We start from the raw sequence: 23654 nt of genomic DNA, 5'->3' as shown, positions 1-23654 counted from the left end.
TGAAAGTAGGCCTTATAAGAGTGCGTCTGCACAAATAGTAGAGTCGCAGGGAGCTCAGGCGCCGAAGCAAGGATGCTGCGAGAGGACATCCGAGCTCATCCGAAGGATACGTGACACGAAGGCAATGTTCTAAAGATACGAGTCCGCTCTGCAGCAATCAAAATGGTTTTAGATACAAAGGGAATGTACATAGGAAAAATGTGATGAAATAAATACCATTTTAAAAGTAAATACGGTCTAGCAAAGAGCTAAAACTAATTAAATATTTTCTTATAAAATCATTTTATAAGAAAGTATAAATCATATTCCTATTCAGAGACATATAAGATGCCTTAGCTGGGAACCCAACCACAGAAAAGCCAGTAAAAGTATCTTTTTCTTCGTATAAGTTGCGTTTAAGACCATCCAAGTTTGAGTTTGCTTCAAACGCGCTTCAGGTTGGAACGTATCCGCCAGATACAAGTGTTGCCGCAAGATTCAGATACCCTGCGTTTAGTCTTTCTCGGTCTGCGCTCGGTCTATGTCTGTGTCGCTCTGCGGAGGCGTTCAACTCCGAAAGATACAACTCGAAGATACGTCGAACAAATAACAAATAATTCGAATTCAATAACAAGAAACAAATGCACATTTATTAGCGATTGCCCAACGACTGAATGGAATATTAACTATAGTAGTAGTGCCAAGTGTGAAAAGTGCTCGAAATGTCCAACGAAATGAGTTGCCAACTGCGGCCAAGCCTAGAACTGGCCAAGGCTTGTTGTTAGAGAAAAACATAGTAAAAAATAGTAAAAAGATACAAAACATAAACACGTATCGACAACTGTAAACAAGCTAGATAGAGAGAGTGTGTGAGTGAGTGTCGCAATCCAACAGCAAATTACAACCATCAGGCTACAAAGGCAACCTACAAGATGCAGTTTTGGATAACTCTGACATTTGCTTTGCTCTTGGGTAAGTTATCGCGGCATGAAGGTCCAAAAAATTGAAAACATATGAACCGCAGAATGTATCTCATAGATGCGAGAGTGCTTTATGGTGTGTTGTTATTGTGTTGACCGCTTGCAAAATGTCTGCGGTGGTGTCTGAGGCAAAAGTTCACGACATTTTCCACACAGCCAGCAAACACAAAAAAAAAATATTGAAAAAAAATGAAGATGAGTTCCAGACTCTCCGTCGCAGTGGCAGTCGTATCTTTCCATATGAATTGTGGCTTAGTCGATCGGGTTTGGGGCACGGGGGCTGGCAGATATTCCTTTGTCTGACACTGCCACTGCTTACTGTTTGCCGGTTTTTCCAGCGATTTTTAGTTTGTTTGCCGTTGACATTTAAACACTTGTTTTTTGCTTACCCAGTCAACATGGTCTGAAGCGGAGCTACCACTACTGCCACTGGTGGTGCGGCTGCTGCTGTGGTTTTTTTGCCTGACAACAAATAGATATAGAAAATAATTTCTTGCCACAGAGCCAAGTGTTGCTTTAACACACGCTTTAGCCCTCATGCCACACAGCCTTCCTTTTCCCAACCTTTTTTACATGCAAAAGTTTTTCGTATAAATTTTTTCACAGTTTCAGTTATTTTCCTCAACAATTTTTGCAGCCTCAACTTTTATTTTTTCCGCCTCGACTTTGGCTGCTGTTTATTTGATTTATGCGACATAATTCAGGCGAACTTTGTGGCACACATAATTTAATTTTTGCCATCACTTCGGAGGAGAGTTAGTAGCGTAGCTCTTGCCCCAAAATTGAGGACAGAGCTCGCTCGGTTGGACCGAGCTGGAGGTGCACCGGCACCTTAACTGACAGACATTGTTGCCGTGTCGCTTTTTAATTATTTTTTCCTCCACTTTGTAGATGACAAAGTTGGCGCTTTTGTCTCGTATAGTTGGAGTTTTATTGTCGGCATTTGTTCATCTGTTAATTGAAAACTATTTGCATATCAAATTTGTACGGCGCTCTGAAAAGTTCTTTTTTAAATTCGTGCACAAGTCCCAGTGCTAATTGTGGGGCGTTAAAGTTGATGTTGCATTTAAAACTTGTATCACTGTTTTGGGGCATTTAGCCGACACGACTCTTTTGTTTGATTTTCCTTAATGCCACATGACGAATTTATTAGTGACCATGGAAAAATGTATCAATTAACACATTCGGAAGGGAGGGAGCTATGATTTTGGGAGGGAGAGTCTGGAAAACTAACGCACTAATGGGACATTTTTATTCTTGGAAAATTCTCATAAAAATGTATGTATATTTTTTGCTTGCCAAAATATGAGAAGATTCCCAGAACTCAGCCACTTACAGAAACATTAGCTGTCTGACCAAAACGAGTAGACGATGAAAATGAGCTGGCTGACAGGTTGGCAATATCATTACTAGACTCTACTGACGGATATTTCAGTGGCGCACGCCCAGCAGCTGCCTTTTAATAAATACATATACCAAAATACCCACAAGATGTAAAGGTGTACCATTTGCACGCGTCGAAAATTAATACAAGCCAAGCTGCAAAAGGCAAAACCGGCAGGGCAAAAAATATATAAGAAATATACACAAAAACCGCCAAGAAACCACCAGAGCCCAGGGGAAGTTGGGAAGTCAAGCTGCCAAAAGACGAAATACAAAATACACCTGCCATGGCACACTCTGAAAATTCTCATTCAACATGTGTAGCCCTACAAGAGGGGGCCGGGGGCCCAGAACCAACAAAATTAGTTTATATACCGGTAAGGGTACATAAAGAAACTCTTTTTATTCGGTTGTGCTTCTTTTTGTGGCACAACTAGAGAAAATTGAGGATGTGGTCTGGCGCTGGATGAGAGACTGAATACCGAGTGGAATTCACAAATCTCTTTTACCCACATAAAACATGGCTCTTACTTTGGCATTAGGCTTGGGCATTAGACCCCCCCTGATATATATTCGTCCATTTTCTGGAACTGGAGCTCAGCTCGCACTGGCACACTGTCAGCTTTATAATCCGCAAACGATTTACGTAGGCAAATTGAATTAAAGCTGCTAAAACCTCGGCAAACAGTGTGGACTTAAAACCCGATTTGGCTTACTGCCGTGGCTCAAAATGTGTTAGCACACAACTTTTCAGCATAAATCCTTCTCGCAGTAGTGCCACAACCTGGTAATAGCCAGTGCATTGAACTAACAGCATAAGCCCGGGCTAATCGGTTGCCCAACTTAGCTTCTGCTTCTGCTGCTGCTGCTGCCGGACTACTTAGCCACTTGCTCTGATTAAAAAAAGCCAGCAAAAAACCAAGCAGACATAGAGGTAGGAGTTGAAAAAAAGCACTGAAAAATGAGTGCAAATTATATGACGAACAGGTTATGAGGTTGAGCCGGGCTGGGTTGCGTACCGGAGAGCTCTAAGCCATAAAGAGCAAATGATGTTGGTACTAGCACTAGCCTACATACGGCATATAGCTCTTCAAGTTGCTAACTGACCGCATTTGCTTTTGGCCAAGCAGAACAGCCTGATGTGATGTATGTGCTCCAGTTGGATAGGGTCCAAAGGCATCCTTAAGACCAAGTGCTTGGCCCATCACGAAAGGATTCCCTCTTCTGGTTATTCACTTTTGTGGTTAGAGATCTGAAATATCTTTCTTAAAATCTCCTTTAATCATTTTTTTTCTCCTCTGCATTCAGATTATTCATGCTGAAATTACAGCTTCAGTCTTATTGCTGTTTTATTTATTCTACTCCCCATCTAATCATCCAATGCTGCCGCTCGAGCACCTACAAAAAGCAGCATTTTTGCTACCTCATGTCCACAACTTTTTCCCAAGCAAATACACATTCCTGGCCCGGGATGGGTATATCCATCAGCAGCCTGCATCTGCATCGGAAAGTGCCGCATAATTACAACCCCTGGTGTTGCTCGTGTTGCTCGTCGTGGTGGCTGTTACCTTCCATTCATTTGTGAGAAGTCCCCATTGGTGATGTGATCACAAAGTTGCGACCCCAACCGGCACAAAATGCTGGTCATTTGTTTTTATGTAAATATATTAAATGCGTTGCCATCTTGCTGTAGCTGTTGCTGTTGCTGTTGGCATAGCTGATGTTGCTGTAGTTCCTGTTGTTATGTTGGCTTATTCACATTTCCCATCTCCTGTAAGAGAAGTAGTATTTATACCTTCAGTTGGTGTAAACATTTCTATTTGGGCTTTAATTTTTGCTTTGTTGTCTTGCCTGCCTGCTTTTGGTCAAAAAGCGCAAAACATGTTCCTTATTATTTGGCTTTTTTTGCAAACTCACTTCCGCCAGAAAACCGAAAATGAGCAAAATTGCTAGCAACTTCTTTGCCTTTTCAACGTTTGCCAGAGACCATTTTCTTTTGTGCAGTAAAAATAAATAACAGTTTATGAAAATTTGCCAAAAAATATGAAAACAGTGAACAAGAACAAAGTGGAGTGACTTTTCCTGTTTTTGGCGCTGCCTGAGAGCCATTGTAACAAGAAAAAGACCGAAAAAAAATACATATAAATAAATATGAAAAAAGCTAAAAAAGAAAATAAGCTAAAAAGCTATGAAGCTGCCCATTTAGAAGGCGTTGACACTCTCCCCGCAAAATTTGTTCCCAAAGACCGGTGGAAATTTGTGCTAACGAGTTGCTGCCGTTGTTGTTTGCTTAACTCAAACGGAGCGACGAGATGAATCCCCGGATTCCGGACACGGGAGTATGGGAGCACCGGGTGTATGGACTCTGGAATGGGGGCGCTTCAATAGGCCCATGTGATGAGATGAGTGGAACCTGGCCCAGAGCCCAGACCAGCCCGGCCCACCCAATGTTGTCTTTGTGCTAAATTGAACCAATTTTTTTGCTCCACCTCTTGTTTTTTTGCTATTGCGCTTTCATTTGCTTTTCCCTATGTATATAGCTTGTTTTTTTGCTATTTTTTCACAAAACATATTCTGTTTTTTGTTTTTATGTTGGAATTTTTTTTTGCAGTACTTTGCACGTCAAGTGAGTGAAAACTCAGCACCCGAGAATGCGATTTCTATCCTGAGTGTGAATGCGAATGCGCTTTCAAAGCTCGGCTGCTGTCTATTCATGCGTGCCACACATCTGGGTTTTAGGTTTCGGTTTTAGGTGGCAGGGTGCTGGCCCGGCCGTGTTGCAGGCTCTTTCACATCCTCCACACAAACACACACTCAGACACACGCATTATACCATCAAGCTTGTTAAGAATGAGCAGCTATGAGCCTGGCTCGTGAAATTGATATTGTTGTACTTTATGTTTATGTCGAATCATAATCGTTGGCTCTAATGCCCAGCCATGGCTAATTCGGAATTTAGGGCCAATTGGGATTAGATCTCAATGGATATATGATCGTTGTTTAAGTGTATGGAGATTCCTTTCAATTCATAAAATTATTCCTTCCTTGATTATGGCCTTGTTTTCTGTTCAGTTTGTTATTTTTTCCTTTTCCAGTTCTATTATTGATTTTAATAATTGTTTTATTAGCCTGCGGGTGTGTGGCTTTAATTGCATTTTAAAATACAAACATTTTTTTTATTTTTTCTTAAACTGAAGTGTTTATTGTCATGTACTTTCCTTAGAAACTTATCGAATATCATTGCTTGGATCATGTCTCACCGTCAAGTGTGCAACATTTCCTTGTTGAATTTTTTCCTGTGCATCCATACACCTCTCATTATGATTTTCTGTTTATCTGCAACTGAATATACACAAATAATATCGCATTGCCGGCACGAGCTCATCGCACTTGCCTTTCTCCAGCCCCGAAGCTGAAGTTGCAATTGCAAAGCCACTGCGGCTGAGCAGCATGCTGGGAAGTGGGTGTGCGTAAGGTGTCAGTGGCACCTACCACGACGACGTCTGTTACAAGTTGATACTCCTACATCTCCGGCCAAGACCCCGCCTGCGTCCCTGCCCCTCGTCACATCTCCTGTTGCCAACTTGAGCCCGAAGCTGGCAAGTGAGGCTGCGGTGTCTGCGCCTGCTGGCTGTTTTCTGTTTTCTGCTGGCGAACTGTTGACTGCCAGCTTGCCACTCGAAAGGGGCGGATGGAGAGTGAGGGTGGTGGGGGGCGTGGCTGGGTTTTCGGGTTTGGGGCTTGGGGGCTTGGGATGCCATTGCATTTTCGGTCATTATTCAACGTCATTGCAGTTTGCTGCTGCGGTGGCAGCTTCAATGATGCATAATTTGTAGCGTTATATAAATGCAAACTGTGTTGATATTTTTTATGCTAATTGCATGCAAGTAATACACACATACACAGGTACACAAAGAGAGCTCTGTAATTATATGAGACCGGGCTGGAAAAAAGAAAGTTGACAGTTAGGTGGCGTCAACGACAGAGTCAGGCGGCAGGTACCAAACAAGTTGCAACAACTGCAACACACGGCCAGCAACAGCAATTGTTGTCGCTCCTTATGACGCGACGGTAACGAGGCAGAAATATACGAATATATATCTGCAGACTATACTATGTATATACAGTTAGGTGTTTGTATCTGATATATGCAATTATGCATGACGCGCTATCGCAGATCTCAGAAAAAGAAAAAGATACATTCAGTCGCCGCCGCCGGGCGTGTAACCAAAAAAAAAAAATATGAAAGAATATTGGGTTAAAGATGTGTAACGTGCGAAGTTGGCTATCTTAAGATAACTGGGCTTCGTTCTTGAGAACCGTGTCGTATGCTAATGAGCTCCAGAAAACTTGAAGCCATCCATCAAAATAGCATGTAAATATGACAGACTAAAGATAGATTCAGATACTATTTCTAGTCTCGTGTATCGGATCGGCTTGGATTACCCCCCAAGTAATTCATAAATAAGCCCAATAGCAAGTCGAAACCCCATCGCGTCATTAATTATCGTATGTATCGTTAAAAACGACACCAAACTTGAGCAAAGATGCGATTTATGACTATGAGTAAATAATTGGCAAATAACGCTCCTCCGTAATTAATAAAGTTTAGCTTAAGTTGACGGCAAGCGTATGCCATAAAAGCTTCTTTTGCCATAAAATGCGATCCGAATTAAACGTGGCCCAAAGTGGCAGGGAGCAGAAGCAATCCCTGTTAGCTGTTGGCTGTTTCCTGTGCAGTGGCAAAACATAAAAATTCATTTGAAGCGCTTTCAATAAATTATCAAAGCCGAATCGAGAATACTCGATGAGCAATTGAATCTACGATTTCCATGGTCATTAATCTCGTTGCCTGCTAAACAGTTTCCAACACGATTTTGTAGATATATAGTACGTCTGTACAGAGATACACCCCCATCAGCCATGTCCTCAGAGTTAGGATAGCCAATTTGGCTATGCAAATAGCTATAAAGTTGAACGCTCTCTGTGTTTTTGTGAGTTGCTTTTCAAGTGCTGCCAATTAACATGGCAGAGCCCTAGACACACACACACTCAGTGTGTGTGCGACTCTGTGTGTGTTGGCCAATCGATATTTACTCAATTAATTTATAACTTCCGCCAGTAGACAGAGACAGAGACAGAGCTCGAGTTCGAGTTTGAACAGAAAGATTTTTCATTCATAAAAAAAGATCCCACAAAAGCTGAAACTGATGAAGCTCCAATCGTTGTCGTTGTCGTTGCCGTTGTCGTCGCTTGGCTGTCAGCGGGTTTTTCAAGTCGAGCTGCCCCTCTCGGTTGCGCACAGGAAGCAATCATCGTGCTACAAGTCATATTAACTTACGCTGGGCGCACAAAAAATAAGTATATACCCCCTCTTGCCACTAAAAAGCACACACAAAAAAACACAGTATATGTGTATAAGAAAGGCTCTGAAAACCAGGCCCAGAATCACGGCAAAAACAGAAGCAGCAACACACAGCAGCTGGGGAGTTGGGAACTGAATCTTATTGGGATCTATCTGGTATCTGGACGGGTCAGTCAGCATATGTTGTCCGGCCAGTTTGCGCATGCGAAAGTTGCACTCGAAACTATCAATGAAGGAGGACCCAACCGAAAACCGGACTTTGTGGGGCAGGCCCCTCCATACCTTCTTCTCGGCCATGCAACTCAAAATGCGAGCAGGTGCACCACTTACCCACACTAGCAAACATTTCATAATGATGGATGGCCAACACACACACTGGGAAAACACACCTAAGCCGGTTTTGAACAGCGTCAGTTGTTGTATCTTTTTTGTTATAGTTTTTTTTTTTCGTTGCCTCAATTAAACTGCCAGGGACGTGGTCGAAAACCCACAAAAGTGTACGGTAACTTTTGGCCAACAAAAAAAAAAGAGTGATACTTGGCGAGAGATACAAATAAAAAATTAATAACCAGAAGCGACAATGCGAAAATTCTGTTACAGATGCCAAGAATTTAAAGTTAATTTTTCGCACTAACGAACTTTTCATTCACTTGGCCAAAAATCGAATGATTGATGGCCCAAATAGGGGGCAGTTTTGGAGTTAATAGAATGACAATAACCGGGGAAACCGTATGAGTGATGAGGGTGTGAGAACCGAATGGCAGGGACATCGGTTTTTAGGGAAACTGATGTTTCCTCTAGATAAGGATATACGAGAAAAATGAAGAAAAAACTACCTAAGTCTTTTTATTTTTGGGGGAGAAGATGAGAAGAGTCGAAAATAAAATGATTGGAAATTTGTTCTTTTTTTTTTTTTTGTTGGGAAGAGCTGGCGGCATTTTTTTGATTCGGTGTTAATTTTGACAAATGAACATTTTGGTTGCTGGGCATGTAGAGCAAACCACTAGGCCACTGGCTTATCTATAATTTACATGTTCTGACTAAGACCACAGCCGAGACTCCATACGACTTTGGGGCTGGCTTTTCGGGGCACCATGTTGCGTTGTCTCTGCTTAATTACGGCCAATACAAAGCTGGCTGGCCTTTTGTCTTGGCCTCAAACTAATCAGCTCGGAGCCATTAATCTGGCTATAGTGTCTCTTGTTTCAATGCAGCACCGGTATCTTTTCGATTATCTAACTTTCAAGAGAAGCCTACAGTCGACAACGTTATACCGCCAGATAACTTGAATTTCTGGCTTTTTGGGTGACGTTTGATGCTTCACTGAATTTGTAGTTCTTTTTTGAGTTTTTTGTATTGTTTGGTGGGCTCATCTAGTGGTCGTATAAAACCTCATTATGAGCCAAAAGTGCAAAATAAAAATGGGTTTTATGTCCCGCCATTAAAATTTGTGTTTGGACTTCTCTGGCAATTGCATGGATGAGTGTTTTTTTTGGATTTTAGTTTGGTGGCCCGCATTTGTTCACACGCTGCCTACATAAATCTCAAAAAGTTAATGAACACATCCTTGAAAAAATAAATATATACGTGAGTTTACTTGGTCCGTTGGGTATGGGTGCCCCGGCAATCAGTCGGCCATTAATTTTTATAAAAACAAATGGCTCAGCACAATCCCACAGTTCACAAAAACAGTGTTTTGGGTTGAATACATAAATAAAATTAGGCAAAAATTAACGAATAAGATAAAAAAAGGAGATTTTTAAGCCCTCCTGTCTGCATCTGAAAGAAAAATAATTCACAAAAACATAAATATACGATCGTTTATTTATATTGATTATATTCGCCAATATTTTTGAATAGAGGAAATGCATATTTTTTTCTCGCAAACTCTATAAATGTTTACATATTGTGTCAGAACGTGTGTGTCGGAGGATTTTATGATTTTTTTGTTAATTTTAAGATCTCATTTGCATAGTTATGAATTGCTTTATGGATTTCCGTTAAAAAATGTATTTATTTTGTTGTGTTATTGAATATTTAATGAACTAAAGTTTTGCATCTATTTGGTGCTGGTGCTGGTGCCAGTGCCGGTGGTGATGGTGATGGCTTAAACTAATTTCTGTATCTGTCTATAAAGTTCAGAGCTTCAATAAAAACAGCAGAAATATGTTGTTTGACCTTTCGGCGAGACAGGCCCCGGACAAGCCGAGCGTACGAGGCAAATGTACCCAATGTACCGCTTGGGGCCCAGACATTATAATTATGCAGCTGCCACATACACAGACTGATATATAAATATATTTAGAGGGGACTGAGGTGGCTTTAGCCTGCAATCGACTCTGTCTTGGCATTTCAGTTAAGCGACAAGTGCAGCCGTCGTCGATCGACTCGTTGTTGGCCAATTCAGTACTGGCATTAAACTAAGCCGGGCCAACTCAAGAAAGCAGTCAAAGCCAGGTGCGTGCTTTGGGTTTGCAAACTCCAAAGCCCAGACAGATAGAGATACCTATACTCCATACCCATGGCCAGCTAAAATTTAAATTCAGTTTAATATGCGCCGCGAACTGAGGCAAAAGCCCACGTCTTTTGTGGTCTTTGTATAGCCATTCATATGGCGGGTTACCATTCATAAGCCCGTAGTTTTTTCCCCTCCTTTCCCATCCTCATATACCTATATATATATATCTTTATATATACCTTTTTTCCTTTTCACAGCACGTAGGTTGTGTCGACGGCTCTCTTAGTTAGTTGGTCTGGCTGAGGGGGGCTCTTGAACTGGTTTGGCTTTGATTTCTTTATGAGTCTATTGCTGGACCATTTTTTACTAGCCATAGCTAGATTTCTTATTCAAATAGCCGCTCGGAGATCAATTCCAACCAGTACGTGTGTGTTTTTCAGCTTCAAACTAAAGACCGTTGGGATCTCCAGGAACAATGTGGCATTAAAATTTCTCGTGGTTATCCTCCTGGGGCATCCGAAAAGCCAAAAGCTAAAAAATTAATTTAGGAAAAGGAGGAAAAAGTTTTGCCATTGTCAGAAGAAAGACTCCACCAAGTTTTACGATCCTGCTAAATAATATTTTCTTGCATATTTTAGAGTGCAGCATAGCGACTTAACTTTCCATTTCCAGCCATTTCCACGGACTAATTTATTTTCATAGACTTATAGATGTCGGGCCGACTAGAGGTGCTCTCAGCGAGTTTTATGCTTTTCAATTTATGACTAATAAAATTTGTCAATTTTTTTTGGTAGAGTTGGGCTGGTTGTTGACTTGTTGTTAGAGGTTTTTGTGGGTGTTTTGTGTTTTTTGTAAAATAACAAAACCAACAGAAAACACAAAAACCCACGCATCCAGTTGACAAAACTGGTTGGAGGATTGACAACCGACCGGACGAATCAACTGAGTGGCTTACAGTCATAAAATCATCAAATCTATTACATCTCTCCACTCTCGGCTCGTTTTTATTTTATGTATTTCTGGCATCAGGGAAAAATTGATTTTTATTTTTCCCGCCTGAACGAAAATTGTTTAATTTTGGCAGGAGTTTTTATAGTTATTCTACGCTTATTTTGTATTTTGGCGTGAGTTTTTATAGTTATTCTACGCTTATTTTTTATGGCTCCAAAATACGTTTTTATAGTTTCATTAAAGCCTTAAATTCTGGTATTTTAGTCAAAATAGCATCCAAAAGCCAAGCTGACCAGCCCGCAAAATACTTTCCATTTTGTATATATATTCCCAGTATCTCATCCAGGCTGCGGTGTGCTAAAATATTTTTCAGAAATATTCTACAACTGAGTTGGGAAGGGGAAAAAAATATTAAATAGTTGACACAACCGAAGGGGCCACAAAATTTTTGTATTAATTAACGAAAGATGAAAGTCCCGAAAGTGAGGCAGGGCATGGGAGGGCATGGAGGGGATAAAATTATTATGGAATCACTTGAGAGCTGAGGTCACAACATCTCCATTCAGGCCGGGCTGGTTGGTGTTCATCTAAAATGCTCATGAAGCAGAAAATAATTAATGTTAATGCCTCCAAATGGAATCGGTGTGGGTCCGGGCATTAGCTCGGTCCTCTCCTGGTCCCTGGTCTCCGGTCACCAATCTACGGTCTACGGTCTTTGGTCCGACGGACGCTCTAATTTGTACAGACCGCAAAGTTCATAGCAAATTAGTTGATTAGTTTAACGTCGATGACGAGGAGGCTTTGGTTGGCTTTTGGCATGGAATGGGAGTATCTCTCTGTTGGCATTTCATATTGGCCTGGCCGCATTTGTTCAGCTGCAAATTTTATAATTCAATCAGTGCCGAGACACACAGGCTCACACTGCTTTCAGATACAGATACAAATGTAGCTACAGATACTGAGACACAGAGATACAGAGACTTGGTAATGCGGCAATTCGAGTGTGGAAAGCTATGGGGGCGGATGGCCAAAAACAAGAACAACCATAAACAAACATTTGGTGGTCGTTAGTGCCCTTCTGGATGCTGAATGCCGGATCCTGGATTCAGGATACCCCTCCCCATATTCCATCCCGATCCGCGGCACTCAAATGCGTTTTATTGTGAATTTATTAAGCGTGCCCAAGGCGAACATTAAGTGCCTGGTCGGTGACACACCAGTCGACGGGTATACGGGTGCCGGAGATGATTAAGGCGGCTCTGGGTCAGCAATAAACTTGGCCATAAGCGGCAGCCACAAAGCCACAAAATGTGAAGTGCCCGGAAAGTAAAATTATTCAAAGCGGCGTTGGGAGTTTGTACCTACTTAGGTGGATATTTTTAAGGAATATGTACAAAAAATGGTAAATAGGGAATACAAATGAGTTTAATATTCCGGCTAATTCTGATCTTAAATTTAAAAACAATATATTCTAGGGGTTTAAGGTTTAAAAGACTCTATCTCCAGGCCGATATCCTTTCTGAGCTTCCTTTTACATCTCCATGGCCCCAGACAGACTGAGATCCTAATGTCAGGGTGGCTGAAAACCGCTTATGTGTCAGCAGAAAAGCGGCTTGGCTTACAATTTAGCTAACTGCTTGGGATATAAGTCTCTCCCTTGGTACTCCCAGCCATCATGTGTGGAAAATAATTGTTATGGCCGTAACAAAATCCTTTCTGTTGCCATTTAAAACAATTTCGAAACACTTTGCCGGGACGCTTAACATGGCTGACAACAAATTTGACACACCAAGAGCCGCTTTAATCAATATAATAAAAGGCATTTGTTAAATTACCAAAGCAGTGGCAGTGAGAGCAGAAAGCTAGCAACAAAAAAATTGGTTAACAGGCACAGTAAAGTATTCTGCAAAAAAAAAAAACAGAAAAAAAAATTTAATTAAATTTATAACGCAAAGCCGCAAAACCCAGAGAAGAGATTTATGTGCCCGTTAATTTTGTCAAAGCGAGTAGATGGTGTTGTCCTGATTGTTGTTCTTGTTCTTGTTCTTGGCTAAGTGTCCTGCCGGCTAAAAGGAGTGTGCAAAGAGCACCGCACCACCACTAAGGCAAAAAGCAGTAAAAACAAGCAGGAGGAGATTGAAGAAAACAAAAAAAAAACACAAAAACCTCACCGGATTTCCTGTGATATGCCACAATATTTTCCATTAACGCGCTGGAGTTACCAGAAAGTGGCAGCCAGAGAGCGAATAAACTGGAAACAGGTCTCGATAAGGAAAAATATACGTATATATGGAAGAAAGAGCGAAAAAACCATACGGGGGGAAAAAAAAGGGCACGAAGGAGGAAAAACAAAAGGCTAAATGTGCGTTGCGTTTTGGTCCAGGCCACTTCACTTTACTCTGGATTCTAGTCTTCTGGCTTGTGTATTCCGGATTCAGGGCCCTCTCGATTCTCGATTGGTGTCTCTAGGCCTTATAGCCTTCACAGCCTCATAGCCTTATGGGCCTATTGCTCTCCAAAGCCAACAGCCAGCAGCCAGCAGCCGACAGCCTCCCCTCTGCGACAGTTGCCGGCTTTGTATGAGTTAATGACTTGTAGATAGTTTAACTTACAAAGCAGCCAGCAGGCCATCTAAGCCACACCGATATGATGGTCAGGGCGACTGCCTGAAACGGGGTAATGGCAGGGGCAGGGGAGTGGACCTTTCGAGTACGTTGCGTTTGACCATTAGTGCGACATCCGGCGTTGCGCTTGGCTTGGTTTGTGCCACACGAAGCAGCCAGATGAGCAGCAGCACGAGATGATCGCATGCAAAGTGGCCACTTGGCGAAATCATTCTGCAAATTGTAGTTTTAGAAAGAAAAAAAAAGTTACTTGACTATGAAATGTTATATATTTCAAGCCATCTTTTGATTCAAAACCTCAAAAATGAAAAAGCATATTAAGCCACAAACCTCGCATCTCTAAAGTCCTGGCTGCACCCTTGAAGAAAAACCAATTTTCAAACTTTTGAGGCCAATACAGGCCAACACAGTCACTTAGCTTGTGGCCAAAAGAAACGACTTCAGCATAGGCTCAGCCCAACGGCAGGACTGGGCCAGGCTAGAAGGATAGAGTAAGGATATCATCGAGCTCTGTCTTCATCGAGTACGAACGTACGTTTTGCGGTTAAGCAGTTAGTTAAGTTTGCGTACAATTTGTGGGACCAGTTGACAATTACAGCTGCCATTGGGCCGCAACTCTGACCTCTTCCTGTTCCCTGTTCCCTGTAGCCAGTACCCTATTCCCTATTCCCAGCCCTGACCACTGGCCAGAAACCCATGAATGAAATGCTAAACCGGTTGGGTCTTTAGCCTTCTGCTGCTCATCTTTCATTTACTTTGCACTTACTTCACTCGACTGAGCCGAGTGTGTTGTGTATGGTATTGTATGGGTGTGTGTTTTGGCCGTCTTCCTTCGACGACTGCTTCTGTTACCTCTTCGCTTCCTACTGTCACACTTCAAGGATTTCTTTGTTGGCCATCCTGGCCAACTGCATGCATATGTGTGACAATTACCCGCCGCTTATTGTCTTTTGTTTGCTTCAGCGGGGTGGCTGGCTTTCCTGCCAAACGTTTCTTTGCCCTTTTGGCCGTGTTTTTGTAAACAGCAAAAAAAAACTGTCTTCAGATAAGGGATAAAAATTGGTAAATTAATTAAATTGTTTAAAAACTTTGAGGGGTTGTCATTAGGAGAATTGTAGTCTTTCAATTAAAAAGGTTAAAAATAAGAGGTTTTTATATAAAACCTTTAGAAACTAGCAACCTGATTGCCTTAATTGTATAGCTTAAATACTTCTTAGAATCCTTATATTTGGGTTATTAGAATACAATATTTTCTTGTAGTGCACCTGCCGTAATGACACTAAATGAGTTGTATGCAAGTTGCCATCGTTGTTGCACTCGCCGTGGGTTGGGTCTCAGTTTTCTCCGGTTGTGTCTGTGTTTTTGTCGTCATTGTCAGAGCAAAAACCTGTCAAGTTGTGCTGCTTTTTGTTGGCGTTTTTTTTCTTCTGCTGGTTGCTGGTTAATTGCCGCAGGAAATGTTCTGCCAGTGCCGAGTTGGTCAACTGTCGCTTGGCTTAATTGCTTGAACTTTGGCCGGGGACCAGAAGAAGAATAATGGCTGAATGCAAATCGAGGCGCCCTCAAAACGAATGACTAACTTTACCCTGTGGGTGGCCAATGGTCACATTTTCCCATTTCCGCTGTTACCAAATCATATCCGTTTTTCACCTCCTCCACTGCCCCAACCACGTCCACCTCCGACCTCTACCCACCGGTCTTCGGATGGACTAGTTTCAAGACCATCTCGTTCGGACAATGTCTTCCAAGACAAATAATCAATTAATCCACTGATGAAGTCCACGACAGAAATGTTTGTTTTGTTTTATTTGTCTGGCCATTTGTAGCTCCCAGATATAGAGTCACGCAGCACAGTGGCTCGGAAACCAGTTTAATTGAGCAGTGTTCTTAGCCAAATCGAATTAAACTTGTTTCGATTGGGTATTAAAAATGTTATTAGAGATTTGCAGAGCTTGATAAATGGCTAATTCATTAGCGGAGCGTATGCTCGAATTATTTATGGCCAGATAGCAGCGACAGTTGTCTTTAGCTGGCTAATTTATAAGAACTTGATCGAGAATTGATTTATGGCATAGCAGGTAACTGCGTCTTTATTTTTTGTTAACTTTCTCTCCTACAAATGTCACCCACACATGATATTTTCACTAGAATTTCCTACGATTTTGTGACAATGTGGCGCGAGTCTCGTAGATGCCTTTTATTGTATACCTATGTAGATTGCTCTAATGCTGATTAGGTCGTCGATGACACACACACGCTGATAAATAAATACCTATATACGTACACGATTATGTGTATGCGTCTGGGCCAAGAGTGAGTAGGCCGTTCAATTTGGTATCGAACGTGGCCCGGTCGTTTCTTTAAGACATTTTAATGCTAATGAGCCGCAAGCTGTAGACCTACTTTGGCTTAGGTGTGGGCTGATATAGCGTCAAACAGACTGCGGGGAGAACTCGGAACGAGACCTACCGATGAACGGACAAACGGACTGACGGACAGACGGACAGATACATCCATGTCTCAATGACAGCCTGAGAGTACCCCTGACACATGTGAGCCGAAAGGAAACAAGTCTCGAAACAACGAACAAAAAAAATAAGTTGTTCCAAATTAGTGCGATGTGACTGAGCGACGTCGTCGGGGCTTACGCTTAAGTAATGTGTATTTTATGTGTGGGCTGTAAAACTGAGTAACCGTGGGGCTCCAGTTGCTCCTCCGGCTCGGATGCCCTGGCTCTCTGGGTCTCTGTGCTCTAGCCCCTGACAGGTCGACATCCATGTCGATTCCATGCCAATTGAACGGTTCCCATTGCCGGTGCACTTGGCAAACTACGTGCGCAAATGTCGAACGTGCCGATTAACCATGCGAATTTTCCTGCCTCTCGTTTTAATGTACACTGAAAAAAAACTACACAACAACATAAATTCTACAAATTTCAATAAGGTTTAAAAAGGAATAATTATATAGAACAATCTAAGCCCCAGCTTTCTAACTAACAAATTTCCCTTTTTTTCTTTCTCTGCAGTGGCTACCAATTGTCATGGAATGGCCACCGTGTCCGCCTCGCTACCCACTCCGGCTGCCCAGGTGGCGCCAGCCCCATCCCCGGCCGGTGTGGCCTCCCCAGTGGTGCAAAAGTTTCGGGTAACCCCCCACGATCTGCAAATTCTCGAGGGCACCGACACCCTCCTGCGCTGCGAGGTGTCCTCCCGTGCCGGCAAGGTGCAATGGACCAAGGATGGCTTTGCGCTCGGCTTCTCGGCGGTGATACCGGGCTACCCCCGCTACTCGGTCCTGGTCGATACCAAGCAGGGGGCCTACAACCTGCAGATCAAGAACGCCTCGCTGGAGGACGATGCCGAGTACCAGTGCCAGGTGGGTCCGGCGGCGGGAAATCCGGCCATCCGTGCCAACGCCAAGCTGAGCATTGTGGCGGCCCCGAGTAGCATTGTCATCGAAGGATATGCCCGAAATGCCAAGGTGGAGGTGGAGGAGCGCCAGAATCTGACGCTGCACTGCATCGCCGAGAACGCCAATCCGGCGGCGGAGATTGTCTGGTACCAGGGTGATGTACCAGTGCCCATGGGTAAGTTTTGAGGATAAAGGACTGGGATATCCTGTCGCAAAGGTATTAATTTTTATTTCGCATTCACTTTTCTCGCTGTGCAGCTCCCATTGTCTCTGTGAATCAAACTGCACCAAAACGATTTACGACTAGTTCCACGCTGCACCTGCAGCCGCACTCTGAGGACGACTACAAGGACTTCTCCTGCGAGGCACGCCACAAAGCCCTGCCCCCCGATGTCCCGATGCGCGCAACCGTCCAGCTGTCCGTTTTGTGTAAGTGCCCCGAGCTCGGCTCCCAGCCGGAGAAGTCTCTAATAAAAACACACTCCACTCCCATAAAACAGACCCACCTGGAGCTCCGTTTTTCGAGGGTTATAGCCAAGGCGAGAGCCTGCATCGCGGCCAGGATGTGCAAATAGCTTGCCGCAGTCGTGGTGGCAATCCTCCGGCCCAATTGACCTGGTACCGAAATGGTGTGGCCGTCACTTCCCCCCAACGCACCTCGGGCCGCCTATCTGAGAACATTTACAAGTTCACAGCCTCCGAGGAGGACAATGGCGCCAATTTGGTTTGCGAGGCAAAGAACCTTCTTTCGATTAGTCCCCTGCGCGCCGAAGTCAACCTCACCGTGCTGTGTAAGTATCTTCAAAAAATATTCATTAAATAATGGATCATTAGAGGTATGACTTAATCCATTAGATGCCCCCAAGGATGTGTATCTGAGTGGCGCGAACCAAGCCAAGGTGGGGGATACTGTGGAGCTCAGTTGCGTGACAGCTCCCTCAAATCCTCCGGCCCGGATCAGTTGGTCCCTGAACGGACGTCCCCTGACCAATAGCACCTTCAAGACCACCAGCAGCTCTGGTGGTGGCTGGGTCAGTAGCTCCAACATCAGTCTGACCATTGACTCCCAGAGCAGGACCTTCATAGCTGTCTGCCATGCCCTTAACACGGAGCTGACCCAGAATGTGGTGGGTTCCCACACCGTAAATGTGCTCTGTAAGTGTAGTTGTTTTTTGTTTAAAACGTAAGTGATTTTCCTAATTTGGAACCCCTTCTTCAGACGCCCCTTCGCCTCCGCTATTAACTGGCTATAACGATGGCGATATTTTAATTTCCGGCTCGATATTAAAACTCCAATGCAGTTCGGCCGGCGGCAATCCTCCGCCCACTCTGCAGTGGTACAAAAACGATAAAAGACTCAACGCCCCCTCCAAGCTGGTTGACAGCAAAATCAGCTCGGAGCTCTCACTTCTGGTTAATGCCTCCGACAATAATGCCATTTACAAGTGCGAGGTTCAAAATGCTGCCATTGACATACCACTCTTTGCCACCAAAACTCTGGGAGTTCATTGTAAGTTTGTTAAAATTAAAATTGGGGATTTACTTTAAGACATTTGCTATTTTTACTTCCCAAACACCAGTTCCTCCAGAGACAGTTAAAATCAGTGTGGTGCCCAAGAATCTGGTGCCCGGAATTCGGGCAAAGCTCATCTGCGACTCTAGCTCTAGTAATCCTCCGGCCAAGATTAGTTGGTGGAAGGACGGCATTCCCGTGGAAGGCCTCAACTTGGCCAACAGGCCAGGCCTCTGGGGCGGTTCGGTGTCAACGCTGGAAATGTACGTGAACATTACCCAGGATCTGGATGGCATTATCTATACCTGCCAGAGCCACAACGAGGTATTGCAGCGAAGCGTACACGAAACCATCAGCTTGGACATACTTTGTAAGTCTATTGTCTTTTATTTCGATAGATAAATTGTTAAAAAAATATATAATTGTGCCCTAGATCCCCCCAAGTTTGAGACCGCACAGTCCACTAGTTTCGTGGGTGTCGAGGACGCTCCGTTCCATGTGGAACTGGTGGCCAGCGGAAACCCCATGTCAATTAGTTATACCTGGACCAAGGATGGCCTGCCCATTAGCAGCAACAGCTTGAGCGGCCAGCGTTTGATCTCCGACGGACCACGTCTCAATATCAGTCGTCTAAGTCGCAACGATGCGGGTGTCTATGTCTGTGAGGCTTTAAATAGCCAAGGCACGGCGCTGCGGGAGATCCAAATAGACGTTGAATGTGAGTATTGTGACTGTGACCTCCAGAGTACATATATAATAGATTTATTTTTAATTATGTGATTTCTATTTCCAGATGCCCCTACGATTACGTCGGTGAGCGAGGGCCGCAGCTTTGTGGCCGGCGAGCCGGCAGTCTTGGCCTGTCACATTCAGGCCCGGCCCCTGGAGGCCGCCCATGTGCGGTGGGTGCGCGACGGCTACGACCTGTCCACCCGCACTATGTCCAGCTTCGAAAACGGCACTGCCCTGCTCCAGATAGCCAGTGTGGAGCGGAGTGACATTGGCAACTTCACCTGCATTGTGGACAACCAACGAGGAGCTCCGGCGGCCCAAAACGTCCTCCTAGTTGTGCAAAGTAAGTAATGAAAACGAGACTTTATTGCTTTACAAGTTTAGAAATACGATCCAAGAGACTCAAGCCTAAAATCCCTCATAATTATTTACTTGACAACCCCCTTAGCTTCACCGGAAATCGACCATACCCCTGCCTTTACCCGATACGCTGCCCGGTTGGGCGTTCGGGCCCAGCTAGTGTGCCGGGCTTTGGCCTCCCCCCAGCCCAGTTTCATTTGGCGTCGCCATGGCAAGGACCTCAAGATGCAGCGCAGGAACAAGTTCAAGAGCGTCGAGCGTCAGGTGGACGTCCTGAACTATGAGTCGGCTCTTTTGATAGAGAACACGTCCGCCGATGACTACGGCCAGTACGAGTGTGTGGTCCGAAACGCCTTGGGCCAGGCCAGCACTACGCTGGAGTTCAGTAAACCTACACGACCAGATGCTCCTCTGCAGCTCAGGGTGGGAAATGTGAGCGACACGGGAGTGGAGCTCAATTGGCTGCCGGGCTTCGATGGCGGCATGCAGACCTACTTCCGTTTGAGGTTGAAGCAGCAGGGCGAGGATAAGTACAAGTATGTGGACGCCAAGCCGGGTAACTTGAATGTATCTCTCGATGGCCTGAAGCCCGGGGCCACCTACTACTTCTCAGTGATGGCAGCCAACGAGGCGGGGGGCAGCAAGTTCATGCCGGACATCAAGCTGACCCTGAGCAAGGGGTCCCAGCCCCATTCGGCGGAGTATACGGAAAAGGACGAGCTTCCCAATGTCATGATCATTGGAATAACCTCTGCTGCCATGGTGCTGTTGGTCCTAAACGCCGCCCTGGTGGCCTGGTTTGTGATTCGTCGCCAGAACAAGTCCCAGAGCGAGGCCGAGCCCAGCAACGATGATGTCTACTCCAAGGACGACAGCCAGTCGGTTTACAAGGTAAGAACCTATTAACCCTTAACCCGGCTAAGTTCTAACATACTGACTAAAAACCCTTTCGATTTCCGCAAACTCTAACCAGCTGCCCATCACTGCTTTGCAGGCGGATGTACAGAAGAAAGCAGCCGCCTCCACTTACCTTGTGGAGAACGTGGACATCATCCAGTCGACATCGTATCCCCCCAAGTACCAGGAGAGCTCCATGTGCACGCCACCGTATCCGCTATGCAATCCGGACTTTACCCGCACCCTGCCTAATCCCAAGAGGCACAGTCAAAGGAACAGTGCCACGGGCCTGATCGAGGGTATGCCGATGCGTTCCAAGGACGATCACATGCTGATCTCTAATGGACTGTACATCCCGTCACCTTCGCCGGCCTCCTCTCTGGTCATCAAGGGCAGTTACATATCGTCGCCATCGCCGGCGCCACCTGCCGATGGATCTTACTTCAATATGAGCGATAAATACATGTCCTATCCTCCAGTGGTAAGTTTTTCAAGATCTTCTAATACCCATACATTTGGTTTAATTTCCCCATAAACTAAAATACACATTATCGTTCGTTCTCCTCCAAATTATGAGGCTTACAAAGAACAAAATATATTTTCCCGATTGAGCGATACTTAACATAATTATCTAGATCAATTCTAGTAATTAACAGCTTGTTATAGCAACCTGTGTTTATCGCATTTCTCATGAAACCATTCCCCGCCTGGGCTGCTCTTTTCCTCCACAGACTTACTGAGCGTCAGTGACAGGCACGGAAAGCCCAACCCAGCCAAACCCAGCTAGACTGATTGACATACATCATTCATAATCACCTTGCAGAGAAAAATCAAAATCGAGAAAAACATAAACACGAACCACACGAACGAACCCCCATAGAACCCACAGAACTGGATGGACTGCCATCGAATGGAGGAGCGCGTTTCGTGTCATTTTGATTGTTTTGGCCGTCGCTGGTTATTCACATATTGAATATTTTTATTTTTATTTTGATTTGGATTTTATGTTTGTAATTATTACTATATGACGTTGATTATTACGGAGCGCAAATGGAGAAACCATGTTGAGTGTGTTTTGAGAAAAGACATTTGCATGCGGCGCTCGAAGGCTGTGATAAGTACCTGTACCCAAAGCTCTGGCAGACGTTGGCCCGAACCACAACAACACCACACCAATACAATTCAAATCTCAGATACTCAGAGAACACGCGAGCCACGTTAGCCACAAAACCAAAAAAAACAAGAAATTATCTAGAAAATACCCTAGAATATGGGTGTTATTGGTTTGGCCACGGGGCAGGTGCGCAACCCGCTCTACAAAATGCTTGCCCTCCACCCAGTTTTTAGTCCACATCCGATTAAAAAAGAAGAAAACCTAAAACAGCAGCATTAGTAGACAAAAAAAAACATAAAAACAAAACAAAAAAAACAATTTTACTCTTAAAATATTAATTTGTAGTAAGATTTTTCGATATTAAGTAGTAGGAATTACGCATTTTAGCATTTAGAATAAATATTAACGAGTCTGTCGAGTCGTGACTCATTCTCATTAGCAGTTGTTCAAGTTTAAGCTATAGGACATACCAATATTTATCAATATACGTACTATACATAAATCTAAATATACAGACATCCACACCAGTCCCGAACTCCAAATCACCAAATAGATCAAAAATAGTAACATCAATTATTGAAACGAAAACGAAAACTATTTTTAAGTGTGATTTTTTCTAGACCTAAGACAGGGGACATACAAAATAAATATACATATATACATATATTCGAAATAAACAACGTATTTACATCATTCAACGACTATCTTTTTATCATGCATGACAATAATTATATACATGGTAAAAAAACAAAAACAGTTGAAACATTCACGCGCGAGCGCCAAAAATTATGCTAAAGAACTCTATAAAAACAAATTCAATGAAAATGTTAATTATATAAATTAGACTTGAACGGCATTTGCATTTAAATTGAAATCGAAATCGAACAAGCTAAGTATGTGTATAAAAACTTTCATTAAAGTAAATATTTAAATGTAACATTTAAAATATTAAAAACAAGGTTTACCAACAAACCTTGCAAAAAATTAAAAAACCTAAAAAAAAAAAACAAAAAACAACAATTTTTGTATCTTTAAACAAAGAAAAATATTTGAATAAAATTACAAATTTTTCAAATTAAAATTTCTGTTATCTTTTGGGGGAGGGGAAGAATTCTATAATCTTTGGCGGTTATCTTCAGAGCTTCCTTAAAGACGGATATTTGTCCGGTGTCATCAATCAGCACTCTGGCTCCAGTCATCATTCATCTTTCACATCGCCCCCAGGGCTTTCTCCGAGTAGGCGTGGCCACTTGCACCTTAAATGCCGCCTAATTGATTCTAATATTCGGGGCCAGACACAGCGGCGGCACTTTGTTCGGGGAACTGGTATTAATTAATAGCATCCGCCGCTCGGCTTAATTAATGAATATAATAATACTCATTTTTAATTTTTAAAATGTGAAATTAACGGATCAGAGGCTTTCACAGCCTCCAGAAATCGGCAAACATAACAGGTGGTCTTCCAACTCTATCATATTGAGTTTCCTTCAATTTCAGTTTATTGAGTTTGAAATGAAAGTTGCCTTTCATGTAGTGGTATAAGCCAGAAATAGAGATTCCTTCAAACATATTTTATTTGTTTTCGATTTTGCTGACTGGCAGTGATTTCATTTTAATTAATAATCAATTTGGCAGAATTCGATTTTGCATTCATTTTGGCTTTCATCGAAATGAAATGTAGTTGGCTGTGAAATAATTTGTTTACTTATTGTATTGATTCGCCATATCCACAAGGTTTTTGGCCTGGCTCGGCCCCGGACCTGCCAGTCTGGTGGATTTATTAAATTCTGATTGTTTATTATGAAAGTTAATTTGAGTATTTGTTTATTCGCCAGCCATACATGCAATTGCAGTTAATTAAAACATATAGTTGCGCTTAGCTTCGGG

At 43.3% G+C, this 23654-nt stretch overlaps 1 protein-coding gene across 4 annotated transcripts; it reads left to right on the top strand.

Moving 5' to 3' along the window:
* Window positions 1-507: 507 nt before the first annotated feature.
* hbs (hibris) lies at window positions 508-22848 on the top strand. Of its 4 annotated transcripts, none has more exons than XM_017252930.3 (12): window positions 508-951; window positions 16766-17326; window positions 17410-17580; window positions 17652-17942; window positions 18007-18306; window positions 18371-18661; window positions 18732-19034; window positions 19098-19382; window positions 19458-19739; window positions 19845-20647; window positions 20751-21134; window positions 21385-22848. In XM_017252930.3, the coding sequence occupies exons 1-12, from the start codon at window positions 912-914 to the stop codon at window positions 21391-21393; spliced, it is 3720 nt and encodes a 1239-aa protein (XP_017108419.2). In that variant the 5' UTR covers window positions 508-911; the 3' UTR covers window positions 21394-22848. The 4 variants fall into 4 exon arrangements, with proteins under 4 accessions (XP_017108419.2, XP_017108418.2, XP_043066342.1 ...); XM_017252929.3 differs by having other exon boundaries at window positions 20730-21134; XM_043210407.2 differs by lacking the exon at window positions 508-951 and adding an exon at window positions 16376-16394 and having other exon boundaries at window positions 20730-21134.
* The last annotated feature ends 806 nt before the right edge of the window (window positions 22849-23654 follow it).

Source organism: Drosophila bipectinata, chromosome 2R, assembly GCF_030179905.1.
Source record: "Drosophila bipectinata strain 14024-0381.07 chromosome 2R, DbipHiC1v2, whole genome shotgun sequence".
Lineage (NCBI taxonomy): Eukaryota > Metazoa > Arthropoda > Insecta > Diptera > Drosophilidae > Drosophila > Drosophila bipectinata.
The sequence above is the reverse complement of the archived record's forward strand: the minus strand, read 5'-3'. Positions and strand labels throughout refer to the sequence as shown.